The 16663-nt window shown below is 45.0% G+C and overlaps 1 protein-coding gene across 2 annotated transcripts in view; it reads left to right on the forward strand.

The window, feature by feature from the left end:
* The window catches only part of SLC9A7 (solute carrier family 9 member A7), a 118178-nt gene that overhangs the window by 46485 nt on the left and 55030 nt on the right, over positions 1–16663 (forward strand). For both annotated transcript variants that reach the window (XM_073664465.1, XM_073664472.1), the window contains exon 2: positions 1864–2063. In XM_073664465.1, coding sequence (XP_073520566.1) covers positions 1864–2063 — 200 coding nt within the window. The remainder of the gene's footprint in view (positions 1–1863; positions 2064–16663) is intronic.

A 16663-nucleotide genomic window follows, 5' to 3' on the forward strand; every position in this document is an offset into this window, starting at 1 on the left:
TCTTCCATACATCTTGCGTGCAAACTTATTTTTCAGCATATTTTCTACAAGGAGCACTGCAAACATTTATGGCATATTATTTGACTATGGTTTACGTTTTGACGTAATTGCAGTAATGACATTTCAGATTATTAAAACATAACCAAAAAATTGAAATGTTGAATAGAGACCTGAATGTTTTAAAATCACTTTTACTTTTTTTTTTTCTTGTAAAACTGCCATTTTTTTGTGCCAAATTCAAGATGATGCATGCAGTTTGAGGATTTTTGTGCAAAATCAGTTATGCTCTTTACTTTGCTCTAAACTAGGCAAACCTGTGAGCATAGCCTTAGTGTTTGTTGAACTGTTGCCTATAAAATCAAATGATTGCTGATAGCTGCAGCCAATTGCTCCATTTGGCCTTACCCTAGGGGTGTTTTTATACCTGTGTATATAGTTCTAAGATTTGTATAACTGACAAAGTTTAATTTGGTTGTTTTAGAGTAAAACAGATCAGTCCTCATACAACGCTGTTCGGATTCATGCTACGTTAACTCTGCTTGGATTTGACACCAATTCCTGACAGCAAAAAAATCAGATTGCCTGATATAAATATGCCTCATCGAAAAGGGAAATCTTCATGCTGACCCACGGCAGTGAAAACTGCAAAGCCACGCCACATTCTACTGTAAAAATCCAAAGGTCAGCTTGGATATCTTCTCTGGAAATATATTACCTAAGGGCACCATGGTGTTGCCACGGGTCCAGTGCATTTTTAGCCCTAACCGTATTGGGAAAAAAATGACTGACCTATTATTAGTCAGTGAAAGGGCGAAACTAATCGTTGCAGATTAATAAAACAGATTTTAATGAATTTGTCAGTAATCTTTTAAAAACTGGGGTACGTTCTATCCTCATTGGCATCAATACTCCTATCTACTGTCTCCTTCCCACTATCCGGTAGAATGTAAGCCCGCAAGGACAGGGCCCTCTGTACCAGTCTGTCATTGTTAGTTTGTTCACTGTAATGTATATCTGTATTTTGTATGTAACCCCTTCTCATGTACAGCACCATAGAATCAATGGTACTCTAAAAATAATAATAATGACTTGACGATGTCTGAAATAAGATGGTAGGGCTGATCTTACTGAAGCTCTTTAGACAGTACAGAATAAAGACCCCCATACACCTTAGAATAACATCGGTCCAACCCTCTGATATCGACGGCCAATAATCTACTGTGTATAGGGGAGATAAGAATACAGCATGTCCGATTTCCGACTGCCGACTCTTTTTTGTTTTCTTGACTCTTAGTCACAGAGCAAGCGCTCATGTGTATGGGAAAGTCGGGCAAGATGGCAGCCGTCTAAATGATCAGCCGAACCGTTGTTCAGCCAACAGCTATCTAAAGTGTGTTGGGGGGCTTTAGACTAAATAGTCTTAAAGTGATCTAGGTTTGTCAAATTGGCTTTTGCTAGTCAATAAATTTGGCACATTTTTAGACTGTGTTCTCTCGGTCGAATTTGCGCCATTGAAATTTAGACGACACCCATTTCTTATAGCTCTGCCCCCTTGTCTATTAAGTTGAAAAATGTTGTCTTTCAACCTATAAGAAATGTGGTACGAAGCATGTAAAGCAGTTTTGTTTTCTTTTTTTGTACAAATTAAGCCAGACTTCTGGTGCATGTAGCTTACTAAATCAGCCCCAATATCTAGTTCCTGAATTGTGCTTAGTTTTGTTTTTTTTCTTAGTGACAACTGTTGGCAAAATGGGTATTGTCGACTCTTGAGTTGTCAGATTCAAGTTGTAAAAAAAAATACCATTTCAAATCTGCAATTATTGTGTGAGTGAGATTTTGACCTAACTCTTTTTTACTTTTTAGGTCTTATTGTTGGGGTGATATTACGGTATGGAACGCCTTCCACCAGCACTTATGACAAAGCCATCAGCTGCTCTCCCGAACAGAGGGCATTCACCACTCTCCTTGTCAACGTCAGTGGGAAGTTCTTTGAGTACACATTAAAGGGAGAGATTATCCCTGAGAAGATTCATAATGTGGAACAGAATGACATGTTGAGAAAAGTAAGTGAACCTTACTTCAATTTTTTTTTGAGGGGCTATATTGGTGTTTTTCTTTCAACTCTTACAGTATCCGTATAATCTTCTAATTTGTTTTGAAAAGAAGCAATGTTTTTCCATTTGGCACGAGTTATTCCAATGTCTGAACAAGAGAAATTGAAACTAAATTCACATAACGATTGTTATATAGGTTTAGCCTGTACGCTGAAGAAAAAACTTCAGACTTGCACGTTAAACATTAGCCATAGTGTTACATTAGCCCAAAGGAGGCCAATAACGTCATTTTGTCTTCTGTATGGCCAGCACATGTCCTTCTGCCTCAAAAGATTTATAAGCGTTTAAAAATCTATAAATATCCTAAAGGATTCACATTATTTTCCCATGCGGACCCACAAACTAGCAAAAAAATTCCTTAGTAGGGTATAGAATCCAAAGATGATAAACTCCCCACAAAAATTTTAAGAAATTGTTACTTAAATATTATGCAAAGTACCAATAGGTAGAAGCACAGGTTAAGAACTAAAATATTGAGTATAATATCAGAGAGAAAAATGCTATCCAAAGAAAAAACCATGTGATAATCTCTTAACTTGTTTTCACAAAACAATCCGTTATCAGCTATCCTTATAATAGGTGATGACTTATTCATCGGTGGGACTCCGAATGATGGGAGCAGCACAGATTGGCAGAACAGGGCACTTTTATCCGTGATAAAGTGGCAGCATACATGCTCGTCTGGCACTCCATTCATTCCCAATATGGCTGCCTAACTCGGCGCTTGGCTTTTTCTGCAAGCCCAGTAGAGAATGAATTGAGTGGCTGTTGAGCATATATACTGCCGGTCCATTCTATTCTGAAATGAGAAAAAAGCGTTATTAGTGCGATCAAAACAGACAAAGGGAGATAGAAAATGGGAGTTGTAAACTCACGTGATGATGTTGTGTGGCAGGCACAACACTGACAAGGGTGTGGATAATCTCCCTCCAATGGTTGCAGTTGTGTCCGCAAAGCCCTTAGTAAATCCCCAGGACTCGGAAAGGCAATGTGAGCAAGAAAAAATTTGCAGACTTGGTGAGCACTGCTAGGAGGAAACTGACCAAAGTAGGGACAAAAACTTTTTAATCCAACTACGTGTTTTGGGACCGATCTGGCTCACTCATCAGGTACATCTATATCTGATGAAGGAGCCACATCGGTCCTGAAACGCGTAGTTGGATTAAAAGGTTTTTATCCCTACCATGGTCAGTTTTCTCCTGGCAGTGCTCACCAAGTCTGTTACTTTTTTCTTCCTCATATTGCTCCACTCTTAGGAATAAAAGTGCCCTATAGTGATGAGTGAGTACCGTATTATTCGTAATCGCTATACTCGTAACGAGTACTTTTGTAATAAGTTCCGAATAGCGAGTACAATGTAAGTCAATGGGAAATGTGAGTAATTTTCTGTTGGACCCTACAAAGGGGTCTGGGGACCTGAGGAAAAGGCTGAAATGGATGGGAAAATGATGAAACAGAATGGGAAGAGTCTGGAGAATATGCCTGCATGCATTTCTGACTCGCATATGGTTTCTGGGAATAAGTTTGTCGCAATATTACACCACTTTTACAGAAACACAAGAACAACTACCAAACCTAACCTAAATTGCATTTAGCAGGCCAAAAAGGTTAAGAAACGATTTTTCCTGCATTATCACTTGTATATAAGACTAAATAAACTAGAGAAACAAAAAAAAAAATCCCTTTTTAGCGTTTGTTCACACAAACGGTTGTGGCTTTTTTTCGCCTTTTACAACTGGGAGGGCCCTGACTTATAAATTTTGTAGGTCCCTCTGTCATACATCATTTTTAGTTCGCTATTTCCCAGCACTTTACAAGCACAGCTAGAACGTACTAGTAGGTATGTTGATCTTTGACCTGGGAGGCCTCAGGTGGCTCTGTAACATGCGTTTTGGAGGGACTGCTGTTACTTAGACATTTGGGCGGTCCCTCCATCATTGACACTCAGATAGTGAAATACATATTCCATAGCAGTTTACAATGTGCCCATTGTAGCATTGGTTTTGACCCTCCTCCTCCTCCTCCTCCACCACCATGTGATACTGTGGCCCTAAATTCAAATCTTCAGAGGCCCTGCAGTAGGTAGGAAAGCTGAGTTTTGTGAGAACCCTCGTGTGGCCCTGTAACATACATTTTGGAGGTCCCTCTTGTGAAAATTTGAGAGTGCCCTCACTCTATTATTTAACTCATTTAAGGGCAAAGACTACAGAGAAAAAGGCCAAGAGACATGGAGTACTAGAAGGTAGCAGTGAGTGCGGACTGCGATCTTCAGCTTTGGCTTAACTCTGTGAACCGGAAAAATAAAGCTGCACTAGTCAACTGAATGACAATATCAAATATATCACTTGTACAAGTCAATGGACAAAGGATATATGGTGCCCCCCTCCAGGATGGGTTGGAGAAGCTTCTCCAAATGGCTCAGAGAATTTGATTGTCAATATTCGATAGATTATATAGGAAGAGAAGACTTCTTGATACTGTACTACTTGGTCCAGTGCAGAATGTGCATCGTATTTCCAAAAATTACTCCTGGGGACTGTCATAGGTGCAGGAAGATTACATGACAAGGGCCTCCCTTGACAAACATTATCTACGATGGAGTACTGTAGTAGTTGTGGCCCTCAATTCAAGTTTTCAGAGGTCAATCAGTCGGTCATCAACAGTCAGTGTAAATTTCTATTGAATATGTATCCCCTATCTCAGTCACAATGTGGCACAACCGGTGACAAGGGCCTCCAATGACAAATATTAGATTGGTAGGACCACTGTACATTCAGGATTTGTCCACTGCACAATGTGCATAGGGTTTGTAAAAATTAGCCCTATGGGCTGAGTCATGGTTGACGCAGGAAGCCACCATCCCAAGGGCCTCCAATCACAAATAGTAGTTTGGCTGGAGTAGGAATACTGTCCTGGTTTGTCCACTGCACAATGTGCATAGGGTTTGTAAAAATTAGCCCTATGGGCTGAGACATGGTTGACGAAGGAAGGAAATGGGTTTTTATGGGAAGGGGGTGACGTTAACAGCAGTAGCATGAATCTACATTTTTGGTGAATTTAGGTTGGCTTGCTCTCATCTGGAGGGATTACAAACTGGAGATATCCAGTCCTTGTTGAATTTAATCAGAGTAAGTCTGTCTGCATTTTCCGTGGAGAGGCGTGTGCGCCTATCAGTGATGATTGCCCCAGCGGAACTGAAAGCACGCTCAGACACCACACTAGCAGCCGGGCAGGCCAGCACCTCCAAGGCATATAAGGAGAGGTCGGGCCAAGTGTTCAGCTTAGACACCCAATAATTAAAGGGAACTGAAGCTTCAGAAATGACGCACGTATGGTCACTTAAGTACCCCTTGACCATGTTGTGCAACTTTATCCCTCCCTGGCATTGTTACAGGCACAGATAGCCCTTGTGCTGGTTTATTGAAAATTGCCCAATTTGTGCACATTCCCCCCACCCCCCCCACCCCCCTCTGTTGGAGCTGGTGTTTTTGTCTCTCCCATTATCCCTTGGTGTTGAAAAGAGCCGGTACCTCTGCCACCAGCATTGTCTGAGGGTGATTTTTTCAGCAACTGATCTACAACGGCTCTCTTGAACGATTCCATTGTAAAACTCTTTGACTCCAAAAGCAGAGAAGGAAATTTCTCCTTTTAACATGGATTGAGAAAGTTTGCCAACCAGTATAGGTTGTTGGATAAAATGTGTATCACGTGAGGGTTTTTCAACAGACACATGAACTGTGCCATGTGGGCCAAGCTGCAAAAAGGCAAATGTTCTGTGTCCCCAACAGTAGAAACAGTACCCATCCTCTCCTCATGCTAACTCGCCACCTCTTCCTCCTCCTACACCTCCTCTCCAGCCCATCCAGGCTGCACAGACATGAAGCTTGGGTTGGGTGTCCCCTCTGTAGCATTAAGAGTCCCTTCGGTAGCACAGAAAAACAAGTCCTCTCCCTCCTCATCCTCCTCATCTTCCTCCTCATCGCCCAATGTTGCCTCAGAATATTGGCTGGGCTGGGTAGTATCACCCATTGGGAAATCTGGTTCCATACCAACATGCTGGGTACTCAAAGCTTCCTCTTTGAGATTATGCATAGAGGCCTTGTCTGCTATCCAAGACAGAATCTGCTCTCATTCTTCTGGGTTCCACACACGTTTACTTCCAGACCGGGAACTTTTTCCAGGAGCATAGTGGATACATCAAGCTTCTTCTGACCTGACCCAGACTAAGTTCCTTCTCGCGCACCACTGACAACACCACGTCCACGTCCCTTAACAGGCTTTTTTTGGCATTTTGGGTTTTGATGACAGATTTTCAGATGTTGATGACACAAGCCAAGCTAGCTGTCACAGACAAAATAGTGGGTAAAATGGGCTGGTGCGTGCTTGGTAGCAGGCAGTAGGAAATGTTTGGACTACTGCTTTGCATTGGGCACTAACCGCCTTTTTAAGTGGACTAATGTGTACAGCAGAAGCCAGGCTCTGACCCCTAAAACAGCGGGGAAAATAGACCGGTGCTTTTAAAAAAAAAAAAAAAAAAAGGCAGCACAAAATGCTACTACTCTGTGTGCTGGAAAAATATTGCTTTGCCTCTGATAAGAGCTGTTTTAAGCTGGACACTGGAAGAACACTTTAACCTCTCCCTATCTAATACACAATCTCTCCCTCCCTGTACGCTGACTTTGTTGTGTGTCTTCAGCTCTGAAAAGAGCTATTTTTTTGGTGGTATTATGGAGCTTTAAACATAGAATTAGTACACACTGCAGGTAGCCCCTAAAAGGGCTTTTGTTTGATCAAGAGGCCTAAACACTTTCCCTAGCAGCTCAGCGATCTCTCCCTATATTTGTAGAATGCAGGCTCTGGATGCCATGTGCACAAAATTGCGGCGGCAGGGCTTAAATAGACCCTATGACGCTGGGCGGCCAGCCAATCACAGTAATGCCACAACCAAGATGTCTGCGGCATTACTGTGATTGGTTAAGAAGCCCTGCATGTTTAGTGGCTGCAAAGGAGGCGCCAAAACTGCAGGGCCGAATATAGCGAGGCGAGTACACAAATACTTGCAATATAACGAGTACCCAAATACCAAGCGAATAGTAACGAATACACTCGCTCATCACTAGTGCCCTATAAGGGTTAAAATCCGTTCTGCCAACAGTTGGACAATCGCCAGTCAACAAGTTTTCACACTGACTAGATGGATAAATACAATAACTTGTTTTCACCTCCCAACCCAAGTACTCCATCAAATATTTCATATAGTAAGTAATGAAAAAAGTCCCATGCTAAAGTCTTTTTGCAAAAGTATATATTGCCGCCGAACAGCTTTGTCGGGAGTCCCCTTATTGCATATAAGTTTTTTATTTATAGTTTAAAGGGGACTTGACAGCTGATCCACGGGCACTGGCTGTATGATCTCAGCCAGGTATGTTTGACTCTGAAACTCTGTGGTGTTTCAGAGAAGAACCGAACCACATAGGAAACTAGTCAGACAGGCAAGTCCCCGATAGCTGCTCCCCGTCCCCTCTACTTGAGTGACAGGTCTCTCTACATGTGTCGAGAGATGTCTTTCACTGCAGGGCAGTGGGCAGGGCAGGCAGAAGCCACTGAGGACCCTCCTGTCTGACTAGTCTCCTATGTGGTTTGGTCCCCAATGTCTGCAGCTGTCAGATTACCTCTTTTCACACATTAATTCCTACCACGCATTGTTATTCACACTCAGGCGGTGTCTCGCTGCTTGAGTCAGCTTTTCAGTTCTACATATTATGGTTAAGGCGGTATTGCGGAACATTAAAGGCAACTGTACCATGGAAGGTGTCATGAGATGGGCTGTGCATAGTCTTGACACCCAAATGTTGATTGTGCTGTGGGCCATGCACAGTTCCATCTGACTGTTTTCTTGGATTTCTTGGCTCATGTGTCATACAAAGCAATGAATTTTGTTCATGGAGAAGTGAGATGCAAGGGGGGGAACAGGGCAGTGTAACACCAAAGCCCGGGAGAACTAGATTGCAAAATGACTGTTGTGGAGGACAATGGTATGCAACATTTTCACATAGCATGGTTAAATGCTTACTGACCTACTAATTCCTTATATATGGGATAGTGGGTGTTTTCAGTGTAAACTAATGAAGACCACGTGTTGCTATTTTCGTTCAACTGATATGGACCTTTCTATTGATGGCTATTTTAATTTTCGATTATTACTTATTATTCAGCGGCTCTCAGCTCGATCTCGAGTCATGACATCTTGATGGATGAACGTTTTGTAGGAAGATCGATCTTGTGCAAGCCTAGATAGGTCCACCAGGGTCTTCTCATTCATTATTTTGATAGTATCAATCCATCGGGTTGCTGGTCTTTCTCTTTGACTTGTTACTTCTATTCTTCCAACTATGATGTCCTTCTCCAGTAATTGCGGTCTTTGTCTGATGTTTCCAAAGTAGACAAGTTTTGTAGCTTCAAGGGACATGTCTGGCTTGATTTTGTTCCATAATTGATTTGTTTGTGCTTTTTGACATCCATGGTATTGACAACATCCTTCTCCATCACCACATATCGAAGGCGTGTGTGTATATTATAATATATCTATATCTAGCCTTATTGTTCATAGTAGTTTAATAGTTTTAAGGTTTAAAGAAGGCAAAAATCCCATGAGACAGATGATAATTGCCTCATTGGGGAAAAAGTCTTTTATACAGTACAGACCAAAAGTTTGGACACACCTTCTCATTTAAAGAATTTTTTGTATTTTCATGACTTTGAAAATTGTACATTCACACTGAAGGCATCAAAACTATGAATTAACACGTGGAATTATATACTTAACAAAAAAGTGTGAAACAACTGAAAATATGTCTTATATTCTAGGTTCTTCAAAGTAGCCACCTTTTGCTTTGATGACTGCTTTGCACACTCTTGGCATTCTCTTGATGAGCTTCATGAGAGGTAGAGGCGTAGCACCCCATCACTCTCCATCTTGGTCAAATAGCCCTTACACAGCCTGGAGGTTGTGTTTGGGGTCATTGTCCTGTTGAAAAATAAATGATGGTCCAACGAAACGCAAATGGGATGGAATAGCATGCCGCTGCAAGATGCTGTGGTAGCCATGCTGGTTCAGTATGCCTTCAATTTTGAATAAATCCCCAACAGTGTCACCAACAGTGTCACCAGCAAAGCACCCCCACACCATCACACCTCCTCCTCCATGCTTCACGGTGGGAACCAGGCATGTAGAGTCCATCCGTTCACCTTTTCTGCGTCGCACAAAGACACGGTGGTTGGAACCAAAGTTCTCAAATTTGGACTCCTCAGACCAAAGCACAGATTTCCACTGGTCTAATGTCCATTCCTTGTGTTCTTTAGCCCAAACAAGTCTCTTCTGCTTGTTGCCTGTCCTTAGCAGTGGTTTCCTAGCAGCTATTTTACCATGAAGGCCTGCTGCACAAAGTCTCCTCTTAACAGTTGTTGAAGAGATGTGTCTGCTGCTAGAACTCTGTGTGGCATTGACCTGGTCTCTAATCTGAGCTGCTGTTAACCTGCGATTTCTGAGGCTGGTGACTCGGATAAACTTATCCTCAGAAGCAGAGGTGACTCTTGGTCTTCCTTTCCTGGGGAGGTCCTCATGTGAGCCAGTTTCTTTGTAGCGCTTGATGGTTTTTGCAACTGCACTTGGGGACACTTTAAAAGTTTTCCCAATTTTTCGCACTGACTGACCTTCATTTCTTAAAGTAATGATGGCCACTCGTTTTACTTTACTTAGCTGCTTTTTTCTTGCCATAATACAAATTCTAACAGTCTATTCAGTAGGACTATCAGCTGTGTATCCACCAGACTTCTGCACAACACAACTGATGGTCCCAACCCCATTTATAAGGCAAGAAATCCCACTTATTAAACCTGACAGGGCACACCCGTGAAGTGAAAACCATTTCCGGTGACTACCTCTTGAAGCTCATCAAGAGAATGCCAAGAGTGTGCAAAGCAGTCATTAAAGGTGGCTACTTTGAAGAACCTAGAATATAAGACATATTTTCAAATGTTTCACACTTTTTTGTTAAGAATATAATCCCACATGTGTTAATTCATAGTTTTGATGCCTTCAATGTGAATGTACAATTTTCAAAGTAATGAAAATACAGAAAAATCTTTAAATGAAAAGGTGTGTCCAAACTTTTGGTCTGTACTGTGTATATGGAGTTTAGCCCCTATAAAATCATACATGCAGAATATATTTGAATGTATAGTAATGAGGGGGCTTTGGTGCACCCTTGGTGTGACCAAAGGCTCAGTGACCCATTTTACCCCCCAACTTGCACTTTTAGCTTGCCCTCTGACCCTGGTTGACAGCGCTGGCTGAACTCAGTCTGCATTCCCTGTGCGCGCGCACTGACAATGCAGGAGCCAACAGCTTCCACGCGCTGTAAACCCTGGCTCCTGTCTGCAACTTCAGAGAGCAGGAGAGGGTGGAGAAGATGTTTTGTGGTATTCATTACATTATCATGCAAGGGATGCAGATTGAGTTCATGTAGCGATGACTCTGGGCAAATGAGCGCTGTCAATAAGGATTAGGGGGAGTGCAAATTGGGGGGGCATCACTGAGCTTTTGGCCACGATGAGGGTGCACCAAAGCCCTCTCACTTATGAATTAAGTCAATTTATCAACTTTATCAACAACTAATACACTAAAATCTATAGAGCTGCTATGATTTTTATAAGGCTAAATCCCCTATATAAATATTTAATTAAGTTAATTCGCATTTTGGGGCTGACAGACGCCCTTTAAAAATTGTTTTAAAGGGCTTTATGATCGGGAAGTGCAAAAGGAAAAAACATTAAATAGCAGTCAGTTTATGGCAAAAAAATTAGGTTTTTGACTGTGGCTTTCTCCTTATTGAGGAAAAGGTTGATGTCTCCCAAGCCAAGCAATCCAGGAGAAAAAGCCATGTCAAGCTTATGGCCAGCTTTATGCATATGGGACCACACAACAGCTATATAATGTCGATGGCGAGCTATAGTCTGATTGAGGAAGATCAATCCAGTGTGTACGTGCAGCACGAGTGGTTAGGCCTGTCTGGTGACTGTTCGGCTGACGGTGCTCAGCAGTGCAAGGATTGGCTTAGCTGGAATATAGATTGCATTTGCTTTCCTCTTCAAGTCCTTGGGGCAATAAATTATTAAGCATGGCTGTATTTACTGGAGTGTGAGAACAATGGCTACTTGCTACTTTTATTTACAGATGAGGAAATGGATTAATCTGCTTTAGTTATTTGGGGCTTTCTGTTCTCATAACAAATCATAATCCACTATTTACAGCACAAAATAATTCAGTCTGGAGCGATAATCTACTTCTCTTTGACCTGTAGCGTATAGCGAATAATTGGAAACTAGGAGCTAAAAAGATATGTTTCATCTCATTAGGTAAAATGCCTTTATTGTAAATGAAAATTGACAAAGCATTGATTAAACAATTCTGCAAAATAAATTGAAATGTAACCACCTTGGATTAGGAAACGGAACTGGGCTAGACTATGAATTTAATTCTATGTAGACAATTCATTAAAAGTTGTCTATTATATACAACTACTTGGTACTTTAAATTTGCATCCTCTGTGGAGCTTTGGTTTTAATCCCATTTTATATGTTTAGATATAGCGGCGTTTTTCATAGCCTCGCTGGCGCCACCTGGTGCTCATAGCGGTATCTTCAGCATTAGTGCACTGTGGCATGTTTTTATGCTTTTATCGCTTGCATTTATCTTAACACATTCCTTTTCTTGTGTGTTTGTGTTCACTGATCTAAGTCCAGTTACGTGAACGCAGTGTGAAGAGTACAAGGGAAAAGTGGCTCTAACCTGCCTTTGTTACAAAGCCGATCTCAGACTGGTTATGTGGCTGTGAAGGGTAAAATCCAGACGAACATGACCACTGTCTAGGTGACCAGCAGAATTTTCTCAGTAAGGCCCCGGCCCCACTATCAGTATTCAGTCAGTATTTTTTCTCAGGAGTAGGGGCCAAAACCAGGAGTGGGTGATAAATGCAGAATTGGTGACTGGTTTCTATTCTACCTTTTCTCTGACTGTTCCACTCCTGGTTTTAGCTGCCTCTCCTGAGAAAAAATACTGACCAAATACTGATAGTGGGGCCTGATAGTGGGGCCGTGACCTAAAATGCAGCATTAGGTCATCTCAGTGAAAATAATACTTGGCCATAAATTAATATAGTAATATTGCTAAACATTTTAAGGGTATGTTCACATTTGTTTTTGCTGCAGGAAAAACGCTGCGTACAATGTGTTTGTTTGTTTTTTGTTTTTTTTCTCTAATTTTCATCCATTCATTTGGTTACAAAAGCTTTGAAAGGATTGAGCTGCTGCATCAGGGCAAACAATAAAGCTGAGCTCCAAGTAGGATTGGAAAAAAAACAGTGTGTGCAAGAGACTAAAGAAATCTCATTCTGTACTGTAAAATGCCATGTAAAAATAACATTGTAAAAACGCCAAGTGTGAACATACCCTAAAAGGTATAGTGAAATGTAGTGTTTATCCTCGGGTTAGAGGTGACCTTCCTGTGCCTTTGGTGTATAATAGACCAAGCTAAATGAATTTTCTTCTTTCCCTTCATGTAGATCAGTACAAGGGCTCGCTCACACGAGCGTATATATCGGATGAGTGCTATGTGATGTTTTATTGGATAGCACTCAGCACAATGTTATACTATAGGGCAGTGCTGATTCGGCTTTTTTTTCACATGCCTATGCAGCTTGAAAAAAAAATCACAGCGTGCTGCGTTATGTGGCACAAATCTGATCTTACTCATTCAAATCTATGGGTGCATGGAAATAATCAGACTGCACTTGGATGACATCCGAGTGCAGTACAATGTCTGCATACGGACACAATGGAAAAGAAGGAGAAATAATTGGATCACACTATGCTGACACTCGGTTCAAACTCTGATCAGAGTTTGATCCAAGTGTCACTTAAATAAACGACCTGAAGAGAGCATCTACTCACATGTGACCCCGGCCTAGATGACCTAGAATGAATGCTAGAGCTTTTAGTGAGATTGTCCTGGCATCCATATGACGCACCCCTGGGCCTGTGTCGCGCAGCGTTGCGCACGCGGGAGCTTACCCGGAGCCGGATCTGTTGAGGGTTGTAGTCTCGTGGCGGTGACCCGGTCCGTGCCCAGGGAGTCAGACTAAGTGGCGCTGTATTAGCGGTAGATGTTGGACGACTACGCCACCCGTTGAATGCAGCGAAGGAGCTGCCGCTGCAGGGCAGACCGCTGAGGCCGGTGGTAGGATTGTGCAGCGTGATAGTATCACCCCCAACGGGAGGGGTATGGCCTCAGGGCAGCCGACGTGGATGATGGGGTAGCAGGGATCACTCAGAGACGATGCGGTGTGATTCAGGGTCTTTACTGGTGACAAAGATAGACCCTCCCGGAGTACTGGCTAGCGAACGGGGCCTGGTCAGTCCTTGAGCAGATGGGATCTCCCCTGGCCAGGCAGAGTTGTAGGCCTCCCAAACTGACTGTACTCTTCTGGCTACCTTGCTAGAGGCGGGTATAAGTAGCCCACGTCCCTGAGTGTACCGTGTGGTGCTCACCCGTATGGCCGGTGACTCGGGGCCTTCTAGTGGCGTCCGCTCCACGACGGCGGTGCTGGTCCCACGCGTGTGACCGTGCCTTCGGGTTCCTTGGTCAGAGGACCTGAAATCCCCTGCCGGGCGGTTTCTGCTGCTGGGTAAAGATTAGTCCCCACAGCCTCGGACTCCGGGTCCGGTGATAGCTTCTCAGTCAGGGCGAGCTCTGCAGCTGCCAGCCCCTGACTCCTTGTAGTACTGCTCCCACAGAGCTCCTGTTGTTTCTTCCTATGCTGCTTCTCTTCTCTGTCTCTACTTCTTCTCTACTCCTGGCATGGCCCAGGAGCTGGGCCCAGCCGGAGCCACAGCTCCCTGTCAGCCCTCCTGGCTGAACTCTCCCTCTCAACTCTCTAACCCTGCCTCAGCCCCAGGTTTATACAGGGGAAGTTCTTCCCCTCCCAGGACTGGGCAGGAGGTGTGGCATGCATAGGATTCCTGACCAAGAGACCTCCCACCTGCTCTCAGACATAACATTGCTGTTACTGTGGAAACCAGACCCCTGGGGTGCCACATTCCCCCCTAGTGAAATTTAGTACTCCGGGACTAAACATATTTTTAAACATAACAAGGTATAAACAATAATAGTACAATAAGAAAAACATATAAAGATGGTCACGGCGTGTCCGCAACCGGGTGCAGTTTTTGAAGAAAAGCAAGGTGTCCATTTCACCAAAACAGGGAGACGTAACCAGGTAGGGGTCTGTCCTGCCCCGAGTCCTTAACAGTCTTTAGTCCATTCCTGGGTTACGCTCCAACCATGTACAAAGGATTCCCGGTAAATCCACCAAAGACTCCCATAAATTACTAGAAACACATAATTATTTACAGGATATGGCCGCTCTCAGTCCTTGGCCAGTGGGGATAAGGAATGGCTGCTCACAGTCCTCAGCCTGGTTTAAGATAGGGGCACATGGGGAACAATTCACTAATCCCAACGGGGACCATATTTTAATTAGCAGCAGTCCTTGTACCCTTACGGGTAACTATTTACAGCTCTTTATTCACGCTACTTCCCTTCAGTAGCTATGTCCTCTTTGTGCTCCCTCCTGAGGGTAGTCCTCAGACCCGTCCGGGTCCTCTTGGCTTTCCTCGTATTGGTAGTACTGCAGCTCCTCCTCGGTTAGCTGGGTTAGTATCTCTGCGACAGTCCTCCTCCCAGGTGGCCAGGACTTTACCTCCCTTTGGGCTGCCCCGGTTAATTGGGCCACCAGGATGCTCACTTTTTGCTCCTCTGTGAGGGGGTACACCTGGAAGAGGCTATCCAGCTTTTCTCTAAAGTCATGCAGGGTATGTGACTCCCCTGAGTACTGGGGTAGCCAGGCTGCCCCCGGGATATAGGGCATGGTGAAAGGCATGACCGCAACAGCGGTGGCGCTGGCGGGGGTTGAAGCGGTGAAGCTCTCCTCCGTATCCGGCATCCTTCTCCCCCCTAGTGGACCGTGGCCTACCTTGCGATGATCCTCTTCCGTAGGCCGCAGCTCCGCAGTGGATCGTCAGGGTCGAGGACCTTCCGTCGCGCTCCTGTGACGTCGGCGTCTGCTGGGCTCCTTCCAGGACCTTACGCAACGTCCTGACGTGAGGCGGGGCTTCAGTTCTCGCGCGCTTTCAGAGTCCACGCCCCTCTTCTTCCCGCGCGGCGTCTTCAAGATGGCGCCCAACGGCGGGAAAACTCCACGGATGGCGGGAAGAAGGCAGAAGATGGCGCCGGATGGCGGGAAAACTTCGCGGATGGCGGGAAGATGGCGCCGGATGGCGGGAAAACCTCGCGGATGGCGAGAAGAAGGCAGAAGATGGCGCCGGATGGCGGGAATCTTCACCACTGGTAAGTTTGAACAGTCTTTTTCAGGCACGCAGTACCCGGTGGTTGCGGGCACGAGATCCTGCCGACTACGCCAAAATCTGACGCACCCCTGGGCCTGTGTCGCGCAGCGTTGCGCACGCGGGAGCTTACCCGGAGCCGGATCTGTTGAGGGTTGTAGTCTCGTGGCGGTGACCCGGTCCGTGCCCAGGGAGTCAGACTAAGTGGCGCTGTATTAGCGGTAGATGTTGGACGACTACGCCACCCGTTGAATGCAGCGAAGTAGCTGCCGCTGCAGGGCAGACCGCTGAGGCCGGTGGTAGGATTGTGCAGCGTGATAGTATCACCCCCAACGGGAGGGGTATGGCCTCAGGGCAGCCGACGTGGATGATGGGGTAGCAGGGATCACTCAGAGACGATGCGGTGTGATTCAGGGTCTTTACTGGTGACAAAGATAGACCCTCCCGGAGTACTGGCTAGCGAACGGGGCCTGGTCAGTCCTTGAGCAGATGGGATCTCCCCTGGCCAGGCGGAGTTGTAGGCCTCCCAAACTGACTGTACTCTTCTGGCTACCTTGCTAGAGGCGGGTATAAGTAGCCCACGTCCCTGAGTGTACCGTGTGGTGCTCACCCGTATGGCCGGTGACTCGGGGCCTTCTAGTGGCGTCCGCTCCACGACGGCGGTGCTGGTCCCACGCGTGTGACCGTGCCTTCGGGTTCCTTGGTCAGAGGACCTGAAATCCCCTGCCGGGCGGTTTCTGCTGCTGGGTAAAGATTAGTCCCCACAGCCTCGGACTCCGGGTCCGGTGATAGCTTCTCAGTCAGGGCGAGCTCTGCAGCTGCCAGCCCCTGACTCCTTGTAGTACTGCTCCCACAGAGCTCCTGTTGTTTCTTCCTATGCTGCTTCTCTTCTCTGTCTCTACTTCTTCTCTACTCCTGGCATGGCCCAGGAGCTGGGCCCAGCCGGAGCCACAGCTCCCTGTCAGCCCTCCTGGCTGAACTCTCCCTCTCAACTCTCTAACCCTGCCTCAGCCCCAGGTTTATACAGGGGAAGTTCTTCCCCTCCCAGGACTGGGCAGGAGGTGTGGCATGCATAGGATTCCTGACCA

Source organism: Phyllobates terribilis, unplaced genomic scaffold, assembly GCF_046119375.1.
Source record: "Phyllobates terribilis strain yellow unplaced genomic scaffold, ASM4611937v1 Scaffold_2__4_contigs__length_985480577, whole genome shotgun sequence".
NCBI lineage: Eukaryota > Metazoa > Chordata > Amphibia > Anura > Dendrobatidae > Phyllobates > Phyllobates terribilis.